We start from the raw sequence: 13,560 nt of genomic DNA, 5'->3' as shown, positions 1-13,560 counted from the left end.
TTCAAATTGTTTTCAATCCAAAAAATAACATTATGATCTCCCATGTTATTATAGTATATATCAATAGCTGTACGTTCCCATCGTACAAGCAGTGAAATTAGATATGGCCAAATGATAATTTATCATTTGATATTTTTATCATCTGTCCGTCAATCCCTGAGGACATATTGGCCAGAAATGTAAGTCCTCTATATATGTATTTATTGAAATTGATCCCAGATCCCCTCCACTTCTGCACACCTGCACATGCTGCTGCACCCTCTTCTTCTCGTTGGTCAGCTGCGCTCCCCGCTCCTCCTCCTCCTCCAGGCGGCTCTCCAGCTCCCCCAGCACCTCCTCCAGCTCCTGCTTCCTGCTGGCCAGCCGCGCACGCATCTCCTCTGCCTCCGCAAACAGCTCTGCCTCCGCCTGCAGCTGGTCGGCCAGCACCGCCTTCTCCTCCAGAAGCTGGGACCACAGATGGATATATATAAGGACATATTAGTGAAATAGTGATTGTAGGTAGATAGAAATTTTGGAAATATAAAATAATTTGATGATAAAAACAATGAACAATAAAAAATCAACAATAAGGTGATGATTAACAATAAATATAAGCATAGCAATCAAATAGCAATCAAAACAAAACAATTAAATAAACCTAAGAAATAAACAAGAAAGAGGAAAAAAATATTTTTCTATATACAATTAACTTAACAATTAGCAACTAGCAATATAAATAAACCCAACAATAAAACAGAAAAGCAAACCTAAAATACTTTGGTGTGTCAAATACTTTATACAATAAACCAAATGTTAGCCAAATAAACACACACACCTAAAAACCTAGAAATTAACAAAGCACAATAAAATAAACCTAAACATAAACAATCAGTACAAACAATACAGTATAATCCCACAACGGTGTGTGTGTGTGTGTGTGTGTGTGTGTGTGTGTATCTGGTGTGTGTGTGTGTGTGTCTGTACCTGTGTGTGTTTCCGGTCGAGCTCGGTGTATTCCACCTCCACCCGTGTCAGTTTGTCCTTGGCCTTCTGGACCTCTGCATCCCGGGCCTGGATCTCCTCGTCCTGCCGGGTCACCTGGAGCAGGGGCTTCACCTGGAGGGGGGGTCAAAGGTCGGAGGTCAATGCGGAGGGTCCCCCAATATACAAGATCAAGCTTGTTGTCTTTGTTTTTGTTAGTTTGGTTGGAATTTTTATTTGTATGTTCATTTCTCTTTTTTGCCCAAAACTGTTTTTCTATGACCTTGAAATTCTTTTCTTTGTTCTGATTTTCATCAAAGCTTCGGAAAGAAATTCACTTTGAACTTTAATCACTGACATTAGAGTTCAGTGCGCACCAACACGTTTGAAACGGCAGTGAAAGGTGTTTTCTGCATGCCCCCCTCCACCCGTGCAACACTATAACTATAATAAATACAAAAATGCATAAAATGAATATACATAAAATAAAATTTACAAGAAATATACTGTAAATATAATGTCAATATACAATAAAATACTGATAGCGAATGTAGGAATGAAACATTGTGCTTAACAAGTCGTGAAAATAATATGTTAAATAGTTGTTAAGATAAACTAATTGTTAAGTCTCTACAGTCTCTGATAAAAAAACCCAGAACTAAACCACTTATCAATATAAATGAGTTTGTTCAAAAAGAGATCAATATTGTGAATGGTGTCTTTAAAGACTCCAGTGTGTCTTCTTTCAATGTTACAATGTTCATTTATAATGTAATATGAACAGACTATGAACAGACTTTATATTTGTTTGCTAATTAAAAATAAAATAAAAATAAAAAAGCCTGGGTTTTATTGTATTACTCTCACACAGTGAGTTGCTCTTCTCCTGTCTGGTACTTCATCAGACTTTATGAAATAAATTGATTTTCCTTACAAATGAACCAGGTATCAATATAAATAGTTTAGTCTTTTTCAACATACATTTTCTATAAGTTTCCTATAAGCAGTACCTTGGTGAAGAGCCTCCACCACTGCCAGTTCCTGAGTTTGAGGTAGGCGGCACAGTTCCTCTGCATCACCCTCATGGCGCTGAGCTGCTGCTGCTTCTTTAAATAGGCCCTGGACAACGACACAGTTTACATACACGTTTATATAAGACACCATCGTACATTTAAAAGGGTTTTCTTTTTGCTCCAGAATAACGAGACGTCCCTACTTGCGTGCCAGGTATCCTCGGGCGGCGCTCTGGAAGCGGATGATGGTGTCGGTGATCTTCAGGTCCCTCTCCTCCTCCAGGTGAGCCAGGACTCCGGCTCGGAAGAAAACCTTACTCTGTCCCACGCGGAACAGGTTCCGGTCCAGCTCCAACGCACTGATCTGGAGGGGGAGAGAAAAGGACGGAAAAGGAGAAATGACAATCAAAAAACGGTGCGCCGCTATCGACTGTAAATACTGTCACTGGAAGTGAAAAGATGTGGAAGGATTTGCACTCGAGTAGCAGCGCCGAATATTGTACAAAGGTTTTGACGAACAAAAACATGAAAGCACCGTCGTGGAATAAAATCACTCCAAAAATATTCAAGTATCAAAATATCACTTATTTACAGAGATCAAATTAAGAAGCAAACCAATGTGGATTCAACAATTAAGCTATAGTCAACAAATAAGTTGTGGCTGTTACTATTACAGTACACCAAATGCACTCGGAGAGCAAAGTACTTTTTACTTTTGCACCACCTCTTATCCTTCCCTCGAAACATAACCTCTAAAATAAAGCAGAGTTTTTATCTTTTAATACTTAAATTCCATTTAACTTAGTATCCGCTTCCCACACTATAGCAGTGAAACCCAACACAATAAGTTGACGCAGAGAAAGACTTATTTTGAGTGATGAGCATAAACTGGTCCGATTAGTTGAGATAAGACAAAAAGCACATTTCAAAATAGGTTTCCCCTCAGCATCCACATTTGTCCTGAGTCATCAAGTCACAATGACTGTCATTCAAATTAGAATGAGAAGTCCAGTGATACTTTAATCCATGTGAAAAATAGAAAAAAACAAACGTATGATGAAGGCAAGTGCTATAAGGGAAAACTTTTTTTTTTTAAATTAAATAAAAACCCATTGAAACAACAGCAACTCTTATCCTGAGCTTCCAAAACACATCAACTAATCCGGTCAACAATAAAATGGAAAAGACGCCCTAATGATGATAACAGGAAAATAACGGGTGATAAAGTGGATGTACTACTGTATACGCCCGAGGTCCACTTGAAATGGACCCTGCGACCCAATTTTGGGCGGGGCCCACCCTTTGAGCACCGCATTCTAAATGCAGTGTACTTCCACCTCTGTAGATAAATAACAAACAGAGCAAAGTGAAGGACGCTCACCATGAGCTCCGATGCTTGTTTTCCATCCATGAAGGTGCGAGGAATGGCGTTGGGAGTCAGAATCTCGTATCTGGAAGCGGAAAAGACACAGTGTGTGTGTGTGTGTGTGTGTGTGCGTGTGTGTGTGTGTGTGTGTGTGTGTGTGTGTGTGTAAGTGACAGGTTGTTATGAAAGGTGGCCCAATCAGGGCTTGGGTGTGTGCTATATTCTACATTAAGTTGAAGGTAGAGAACAACACACACACCCGCACCAGCACCCCCATGCCCATGCCCACGCCCACATACACTCACACACACACACACACACACACACACACACACACACACACACACACACACACACACACACACACACACACACACACACACACACACACACACACACACACACACACACACACACACACACAGGGGTCCTACCTCTGTCTGAACTCCTGGAAGGGGATGCGGTTGGGGAAGCCCTGTCTGCAGATACGGATCCCTTCCAGAACTCCGTTACACCTCAGCTGGTCCAGAACAAGGTGAGGGGACAGTTTACCAGCCTGAGGGCGGGAGGAAAGAGAGGGAAATTGGAAAAGTAAGAAGGGAAGACAAAAAAATGGGGAAAGCGAACAGTTGGGAAAAATGTGAATTGAAGTGAGAGAAGAGGAAAAGAAGGATAAAAAATAGTGGGTTGTACGAAAGTGAATAACTTTTTATTGACTTAAAAGATTGGTTTGTAATTTTTCAACACAGGCCTCATTAAAATCTTGATTCTCATCATTTATAACATTTTATGGCACAACCTCACTGAACGCTTTAATATTGCAAAACTTACACCCCTGTAGGGGTTTCACCAGCTAGTCAACTACTTGACGATTCAACTACTATAACCACTAGTTGGCACTGTTGGTAGCAGTCAACTAGTTGAGGACATCATTTTTGTCAACGTCACCAGATTTACAATAATTATTGTATTAAAATATTAAATTTCCTCGCTCCGCCTGGAGGAGGAGGAAGGTGGAGTGCAGCAGCACGTGCAGGTGAGTTGAAGTGGAGTTGTCGGGATCATATCATTTAAATAGGTATTAACATTTATATCCTCATTCAGCTATGTAGTATTCAAAAATTCCCCTAATTAACCAAATTTACAAAATACAGTTTTCTTTGTTACTAAGAACTCCTCTCTCTGCCGCTTTCTTACATAATAGGTAAACGCTGACTAGTCGACTAGTTATGAAAAACTTGGCGACTGGTAAAATCAGTAGTCATGAAACCCCGACCACCCTGCTGCAACTTCTCAGTGTGCTTAGATCAGCTCTTTTGACTACATCCGCACTCTAGTCTACAGAGACTGGAAACAGGAAGTTGTGTCACTTCACCACGCCCCAAACAGGGAAGGGTTTACAAACGGTTTGGGACAATTGCAAAAAGTAGTAAATTTTTTTTTTTTTTTTAATAAAATACATTGAGACATGTGTGACCATGATGAGTTTCCTTATTGTCAAAAAGAGGTTTCATGTTTTTTTTAAGGTCTAGACGTTTGCCCCATTGGAGTGCATTTAAACACAGTGAGAAGCTGCAGCAGAGTGGTACGTGTCTCAATAGTAAAGCGTTGAGTGAGTTTATTAACTGTTATAAATGATGGGAACCTCCATTTTACTAAGGCCGGAAAAATAGCGAACCCCTTTTTTTTAAGTTAATCTCTTCCAGCCCTCACCCTCTTCTCGTGGTTGGGGATGATGCAACGCAGGAAGTTGGGGTTGGTGTTCCTCAGCGTGGCCATCAGCTTGGTCAGAGACTCCTTATAGAGCTGACCCACCGTCCGGAACATCCCCTTCTTGGTCTTCAGTCCCGCTGCCCCAAATGTAACCGGGCCGCTGTTCTCCCCGGACGACACCTGGTCCAAACCCACAATCCTCTCCACTGGACACACACACACACACACACACACACACACACACACACACACACACACACACACACACACACACACACACGCACACCTATCTTACAAAAGCACAGATTTGTCTATTTGGGAAGAAAAGAGCTGTAGCAGCTAGACTTCTTCTGAGGTGTTGAGTTTGAGTGGAAGCCATGTACAGTATGATGTGATGGATGGTAGAAATTGAGTTTAGAGCTTTATATGTGATCATATGATTTCTACCAGTGATAATTCCGTTAAAATTCTGTAAAAAGCTACATTTTGCACCATACTGTATCATGGCACAACTAATAGGGAATCCTGCACATTGCGTACTACTGATCATGTGTTATGAGGTCAATCAGGTACAGTGTACAGTTACAATCAGTTGTATGTACGGTAAGCAATGATAAAGAGCTAGATCACTAACACACACACTTTCACTTAAAGCTCGAACAGTGAAGAATTAAAAAGGTCAAACACAAATCGGTATCTAACAATATGACTACAGCACAAATACTAACTACTGAACACACAAACTCAAAAACGAGACAAAGAGCACAGCAAAACCAGTTGGAATATGCTCATCTAGCCATAGATTGTCTATAAGAAACTGGAGCATTAAAGGCCCATACCAGTGCCAAATTGAGACACATTTTACATCACCGCTGACCATTTTCTTGACGATAGCTCACATTTTTAGATTTTCCATTTGATTTAATTCAATTTAAAAAAGACGGAAGCGACGTTGCTTTAACATGGAATTAACAAATCCAAAGTACAGCAAAATTAAACTTACTAACCAACTTGTTTTCTCACCATATTGTTACAATTTTAAAAATCGAAAATGTCCCTCATCAGGAAAACGGTCAGGGGTGAAACTATAATTTGACACCGTTCCGGTCCTTCAACCAGCACTAGTGCTATCTAACGACTTTCCAGACACAAAGAACAAAGGAGGGAGGGAGGGAGGAGTGGGAGGGATGAAGGAATGCAACCGACACACGAAGGAGGAAGAAAAAAAAACCTACTGTCTGAGCCATTAGCCTGCAGTGTGGCATAGGAGTCAAAGAAGTAAACACGAGGAAGAGTCTGAATATCTGAAGCAGGAAAAGGGAAGGATGCACAGGAAGAGAGAGGAGAGGAGAGGAGAGGAGAGAAGAGGAGAGGAGAGCGAAGGGCCAAAGCCAGCGGAAAACCAGACGAAAAACGGGAGGAGAGGAAGAGGAACAGACAAGAGAAAGTGAACAGAGGAGAGGACAAGAAAGGACAGAAAAACCAAGATAGATGAGCAGGTAGCAAGTAGAGGGGACCAAGGAAGAAAAAGTTCAATTATAGAAAAGACAAACAAAAAAACAGGACATTAATAAGGAGTTATGTGAAACGGCAAATGTCAGTAATTATTGTGAGACGGATTAAAATGAATAAGGAGTATTAAAAAAAATGTTATGTGGAAATACATAATAGGCTCACGGTATATACTTCAAATAAAGAACGAGGCACATTTTCAGGTTCTGGAAGATCTTCCTTACCTTCTCTCCAAAGCTCGGAGATGAAGTGGTCGGACGACTGGTGGAGGAGAGAAGCCACGTTATCGTTTAAGGGATCCATGTTCTTCACCAGCCAGTCATCCGCCTTATAATCCACCTGAGAGAGGTAAGAGGGGTGGAGGGGTGGAGTAAGACGCAGACACACAACCTGCCGCCCTGTGATAAAAACATCTCCAAGTCTCGTCCTTTATAAGCGGTCGTAGCCTAGATCTAAGATGTCTACCTTTCCGGCATAGTGAATGATGGCGAAGTCGGCCTCCTGCCGTGGCTGCCGAGGTTTGAAGAATTTGGGATGGCTGCCCTGCTCGGCGGAGAGCTTGTCCACGAAGGACCGGTCGGTCGCCCGTGGGAACCAGCACTCCTCATCCAACAGGGCCAGGACGCCTGGCGGGTGGGCCTGAAGGGCAGCAGAGGAAGAGTTGAATGCGCTTTTTCTGATCATGTATGTGCACGGACATGGAGGACAGGATTTCGGTGAAGGGCTATTTCCCTTCCCTAGTTGAGCTGGCTAGCTGTAGTGACTGCATCGGTACCGGTCTCTCAATCAGGTCGATGCAGGGCTGCAGGTCGAGGCCAAAGTCGATGAAGTTCCACTCAATGCCCTCCCTCTGGTACTCCTCCTGCTCCAGGATGAACATGGTGTGGTTGAAGAGCTGCTGAAGCTTCTCGTTGGTGTAGTTGATGCACAGCTGCTCAAACGAGTTCAGCTGGAATGAACGGAGGGGGAGGAGGAGAGGAGAGAATGGTGGGGAAAAATAAAAGAAAAGGTGGGTCATTCATCGAGCCGGGTAATGAAAACCAAACAAGCGAATGAACCCTCACCCCAACCCTAAAGCAAAAATAAGGACGTGGATGAAGATACATAAACACCCACTCATACAACGTACAGAGGACGTTGGGGAAGCCCTCGTCACCTATGTTACGAAAGATTAAATGACAATATCTTGTGGATCATTAAAAGGTGCTCCGGGTGTCAAACGTGAGCCACGACCCACCTGGAAGATCTCAAAGCCGGCGATATCCAGAATGCCGATGAAGGAGGCTCCCTGCCTCTGCCGGCGATCCAGCGCTCTGTTGATCCTGTGCACCAGCCACCGGAACAGACGCTCATACGTGGCCTTGGCCAAGGCTTCCACTGCAAAATCAGCCTGGGAGAGTGGGAGAGGGAGGGAGGGAGAGAGGGGTTTACAACCCTGAATATGAACATCTATCTATCTATATCCACGGCCAGGCTGACATCTTTATGGCTAGGCTCACCGGTTGAATCACCGTCCAATTGTTTGACCAACAGACAGACAGACAGACAGACAGACAGACAGATGCATCTGAACGTACAGCAAAATCCCCCACCTGCTCTTTGGTCTGTGATTTTTGGACATATTCCCGTCCCACTTTGATCCTGGGGTTGAGGATGGCCCGGGTGAACTCCACCACGCTTATGCCCAGCAGGTGGCACAGTTTCTGGGCGGCGGTGTCATCGGGCATGGAAGCCTGGTCCTGGTTCTTCTCTTTTGTGAAGGAAATGTTCCCGAACTGGAGGACCGACGAGATGACCTTCAACATGGCTACGGTTAGGCGGATCGAAGGGGAAGAAATACAACATGGCCGGGATAAAACAAATACAGAAGACAAGCATGGTGTGATCCTTCCAGCATGTCCAGTCTCCCTCTATTACTCCCTCTCTTACATATTGACTCCTCTGGGCTGAAGCCCATGATGGCCATGGAGTCCATTGTCTGGGTGAAGTTGTCGGGTTCACTCTGACCAGGGACGGGGATGGAGCCTCTACTCAGGAAGCGGTATTCATCGGCACTTCCCAACAGCAGGTCCGCTGAGGGGAGGGAAGGAGAGTAAGGAGAAAGAAGAGAAGATAGAACTTTGATCAATCTCCCCTATTTTCCTGTCGTGTAATTATTTTCTCGGTCCCATCTCTCTCCTTTTGCGCTCACCCCTCGTGGCGTCAGAAGCCCCTGTTAGTAGCTGGTAAAAGATGTGGAATGTTCTCTCATCTTTGGCCTGACGGATGGCCCTCGACTTCTCCAGGAGGTCTACGGCCGCAGGTCAAGGCCTCCCACGTGGTTATTAGACAGGACACTTTGCAAGTCCAGTATAAATACACACTTGACATCGTTCTAGTAGTTTGACGCCACGTAAAAGGATACAGGTCTCGATGTTAGCACCAACGATGTACCCGGCCACATCAAAATTAATGCGAATGAATTTCCCCTGGAGGAAGAGGATTAATTCAAATCAGTGAGATACCGACGTGTGTAGGGAACACGTTATGACACCCAAACTTATGATAGAATACGGCTATAGAAATCATATGGCTTTTTTTTTGAGCTTACAAATCTGGAGGAGTTGTCATTCTTGACAGTCTTGGCATTGCCGAAGGCCTCCAAGATGGGGTTCGCCTGCAGCAGCTGTCTTTCCAGCTCACCCTGGGACACAGACGAGACGCTGGATAAGCCTCAGGACACCGGGAACAGGGCGGTCCAAACAAGAGACACATGGAAGCCCGGGGGGCCCGAGGACTTCCACGCGGCCGTAATGCCAAAATGCACGGCCATTGTTTGGGTCTGATTTGTTTTCACAGCTTTTATTTGGAAGATACGACAATCTCTTTAGCAGTGACACAAAAGGTGAAGCGCCCCGGACAGCAATCCAACAGCCAGGACTGAATAGTTCTCACCGTGAAGTGCACTAAGCTTAAGAGGATCGTATTAATTGGGCCAGCAGTATAAATGGAACCCATCTTCATTAGTATTTATAATTTCAAAAATGATTTTGCGACAGAGCCAATCCCTGCAGTCAATGTAAAGCGGTCCACTTCCACCCAGGATGGAGCTAGGGGTTGGAGCATACGGCACAGGATGGTAACTCCACGCTGTACTGTAACCTAACAGTAGCTGATGCTCGCTGGATTGCATGACTGTGGCTGTCGCATTGGCTGTGCAGCAGGAGGAAGAGCAGCAACTGACGGCTCAGGGGAGTGAAATGCAGGAGGTAGCTACAGACACAGGCCAGGAATGCGAGCCAAGCAGCGTTAGGAGCCAAGCACAACACACAGACACACAGACTCAGACACACACGCATACACACACACACACACACACACACACACGCACACACACAGTAGAAGGACAGGGGTTTGAACGGTGGCCTAGCACGCACAGCAAACAATGTGTACAATGTGCTGACACCTGAAAACACAACCGCATACTGAGGTGTGTCCACTCCTTCGAACCCATACCAGGCTGCTGACAGCCACGCCAAGACACCCAGAAAAACCTCTCCGGCTTCAGTGCCAACCAGGCTACCGGTGCACGGCGCACGCATGTGAAGGCCTATCTGAGAGGTTTTCCCCCAGTATTTTGGGTATTTGCTATTCACACCACCCAGGGGTTGAACTAATGAATTAAATCCACTGGCTCAGTGCAGGGGTGGAGCAAAAACATGGCAGAGCTTTGACTTTCTGAATGTGGAATTGTCCACTCGTGTCTTACACACATTAATACTTACTATTGTATGGGTAAATGTCTCATTTCACATTTACCAACTACAGAGAGAGATAAACATTTACCAATTATAGAGGAAGTGGAGGGGTGGTAATATGGTAGTAATAATGTGCGGACGGTTTGAGTACTACTGATTAATGTACTCTAGCGCTAAATTACATAATCTATTGTTATGTGAAGTAGTTATGGAAGTAGAATGTTGCAAACCTAGAAACCCAGGAAGCCCAGATTTATTCGGATGGCCCACTAGAGCTGAATACAGTGAGATATAGAATAGCAATAGGATATACAGTGAGATATAGCATACACTTGTCAGAGCAGGCAGATGCTGTATTACATTTCCTTGAGAGAAATATCAGCTCAATTCCTTCAATAGTGACATCAGAATGTTCCAACATTGTGATTCCATTTGAATATGCCCAAAGTTAGAACAAAAGTCTGGATATTTTCATACTCACATATTGTACACTCTGAGAAATTGAAAAGAAAGAGGTTTTAGGAGAGGGAGGGGAGGGGGTAGATGAAAAAAAAATGAGATAAACAAACAAAAAAGACAAATGAGACAAATAAAACAGTAACAGCAATAACATGAAAATGAACAACAACAACAACAACAACAATAACAATAAAAACAAGGAATACGAACGTGCAAATCAGAATACAGATCCGGGCTGGCTTGCTGTTAGGAGCCACATCAGTGCTGACACTTGAATTTAAAAAGTTAAGCTACTGGTGGATCGGTAGTGTCACCAGTCGCATCATCACGTAAGTGAATGGACGGAATAGAGGAGGAGAGGAGAGGAAAGAACGGGGAAGGAGGAGAGGACAGAGCGACCGGGCCCACTCACCCTGTTGGCCAAACTGCTGCCTCTCGGTAAGGACCGGCTGCCGTCCATCTGAGCAGGGAGGGAGGAGAGAGGAGCAGGAAGGAAGGGAGTAGAACGGTAACAGAAGAAAGGGATCAGAAAAGAGAAGAAGAAGAAGAAGAAGAAGAAGAAGAAGAAGAAGAAGAAGAAGAAGAAAAAAGGTCATTCATAAGAAATGTAACAGAGGAAACGCCTTAAGAAACCCAGTTCAAAGAAGGGGAGAAAGCAGAGGCTCCAGGCAAAACCTGCTCCGTGTGAAGCAGATTCAAGGCCTTGAGAAAAGATCAAAACTCAGTTCAGAAAAAAGTTGAGGAAAGGCGGAAGAACTGTCACCACGCTCGGCGTGGGGCAAATTCGATGACGGCAGATTAGACCGCGTCACGTCGCGAGATTGGAAATCGTAAATTTTGCGGCATCTGCGATTGGACGCGGGGAATGGACGTGAACATCAACTCCCAAACTCCTCCCCTGTCTGAATGTCTCCCCTCGCACACCGTTCACTCCTCCACTCGTCCCTCCATCGTTCTGGCATTATGAGCGGGAGGAGCGTACCTGCGAAGACTCCTTGTTCCTTCCCAGAGTCCCCGTCTTGTGGGAGGAGGCGACATGAGCCAAATACTGGATGACTTTCTTGGTGTTCTCCGTTTTCCCCGCTCCGGACTCACCTCTGGAGACAAAACAAACAAGGTGCAGACGGCCGTGACACAGTCGCGACCGACAAAAGAATCCCAAACTGAAGGCCGTGATGCATGCGCGCGTGGTCCGGGTTTTAAAACGTGTACATGCACACGTTAACAACAGAGAACACAGGTGAACAAAGGACAGAGCAAACATTGGATCAGATGGGGGAAATATATAGAGCGCATGCTGGGCCACGGGGCTAAACGGAGAGCAGGTGTCCAGGATGCCGTCTGAGAGGGAGAATGAAGGAGGGAAAACACCCCCGGGTTGTAAAAGATCTAAAAACAGAAGCCTGCTCCCAAAAAACGAGAGAGAGACCGATTCAGGGTGAAGCCAAACTGGAAACCCTCACAATGAAAGGAAGAAAGCGTCAGGAAGACACACTGACAGAGGGGCAGATGGCAGAGACAAAGACAGGCAGATAATACCACACACACAGAAAAGCCAGTCAGCCCCATTGAGGTTTTTCCTCACAAAACATTTCACAGTGAACACCAACACACACACTCTTCACTCAGGGCTACTCACGTGCACAGTATGGATTGATCTTCTCTGTCTGTGAAAGGGAAACAGATCAACAATTAATAGGCTTTGTGATCTTTCACGTGGGATTGAGTGAACAGGATTTGAGGCCGTTGTGTTCAACTATGCTTGAGCAGTGTCAAACGACTTGGTCAGTTCCCTGAGTTACAGGTTAGCGTTTTACAATGAATTAAAGTACGATGAGCACAATAAGTTATAACAAAGTTAGATTTTTTTTAACAGATTGTAGGCATAAAAAGAAGAACAGGAAGCAGCATCTAAAAAAGTAAACCATCAGTTATGCAGGATGTATGTATGAAGTACATAAAACGACAAAGACTGTCCTCCTATTATATAGTACATATACTATATAAATATATAAAGCATAAAACACATATTTACATAAATAATAAAAACCCTATATATATATATATATATATATATATATGTATATATAAAAAACAAACAAACAAATAAATAAATATATAAATATTATAAAGACATATATTTCTTATTTATTTATTAATATTTATAATAATAATTTGTTTTACTTGGGTGTATTGCTAAAAAGGGAATAGCTCCAACTGTCCCAAAGGTGACAAATGACCTGTGGGATTATGGCCGTTAATAAATGGTAATGTTGATAGAAGCAGATCAACAGGTCTGGCTGCGAGGGAAACCTCCACTACAATGGTGAACATAATGCGTGTTCAAATAGTGCGTGGCATTTATTTTACTTGTGAGGTTACAACACAGGAACCAAAAAGAATTTACACCGGTCCTACAGGTTCGCTTATTACACACTAACACACCTATACAGTCCAAAGAAAAGGGAAGAGAGACCTAGAGAGAGCGAGAGACAGAGAGAGAGAGAGAGAGAGAGAGAGAGAGAGAGAGAGGGCGGCAGGGAGGGAGAAAGAGAGAGACAGGATAAAAAGAAAAACAAAAAGGGTTGAGACACGCAGAGTGAGAGAAGTACAGACCCATCATTCCTGTCGCCTAATCTGTGATATCGGCGTGTCACGCCCAGGGCCAAAACATTGCTCAAGAGCCCCTCGGCCGATCGCCAATATCACCATAACTCCAAAACCACAGTTTAGATATCAAACATTTGGTCTAATGGATGTTACGCATCGCTGTTTTCCACTGAGACACGCATTCCCA

At 44.0% G+C, this 13,560-nt stretch overlaps 1 protein-coding gene across 1 annotated transcript in view; it reads right to left on the bottom strand.

The window, feature by feature from the left end:
- myh14 (myosin, heavy chain 14, non-muscle) overlaps positions 1–13,560 on the bottom strand; it is a gene marked incomplete at its 5' end in the record, with an annotated part of 30,993 nt that overhangs the window by 14,091 nt on the left and 3,342 nt on the right. Inside the window, 21 exons of the mRNA XM_080005405.1 lie at positions 241–447; positions 967–1,098; positions 1,974–2,082; positions 2,180–2,340; positions 3,358–3,427; positions 3,777–3,898; positions 5,056–5,261; positions 6,291–6,359; positions 6,792–6,906; positions 7,033–7,206; positions 7,343–7,516; positions 7,805–7,957; positions 8,160–8,374; positions 8,497–8,640; positions 8,759–8,857; positions 8,972–9,035; positions 9,158–9,250; positions 10,786–10,797; positions 11,176–11,223; positions 11,746–11,860; positions 12,403–12,430. Coding sequence (XP_079861531.1) covers positions 241–447; positions 967–1,098; positions 1,974–2,082; positions 2,180–2,340; positions 3,358–3,427; positions 3,777–3,898; positions 5,056–5,261; positions 6,291–6,359; positions 6,792–6,906; positions 7,033–7,206; positions 7,343–7,516; positions 7,805–7,957; positions 8,160–8,374; positions 8,497–8,640; positions 8,759–8,857; positions 8,972–9,035; positions 9,158–9,250; positions 10,786–10,797; positions 11,176–11,223; positions 11,746–11,860; positions 12,403–12,430 — 2,510 coding nt within the window. The remainder of the gene's footprint in view (positions 1–240; positions 448–966; positions 1,099–1,973; positions 2,083–2,179; positions 2,341–3,357; positions 3,428–3,776; positions 3,899–5,055; positions 5,262–6,290; positions 6,360–6,791; positions 6,907–7,032; positions 7,207–7,342; positions 7,517–7,804; positions 7,958–8,159; positions 8,375–8,496; positions 8,641–8,758; positions 8,858–8,971; positions 9,036–9,157; positions 9,251–10,785; positions 10,798–11,175; positions 11,224–11,745; positions 11,861–12,402; positions 12,431–13,560) is intronic.

The sequence above is a fragment of the Zeus faber genome (assembly GCF_960531495.2).
Source record: "Zeus faber genome assembly, chromosome: 8".
Taxonomy (NCBI): domain Eukaryota; kingdom Metazoa; phylum Chordata; class Actinopteri; order Zeiformes; family Zeidae; genus Zeus; species Zeus faber.
This window is presented reverse-complemented; position numbering and strand designations above follow the sequence as displayed.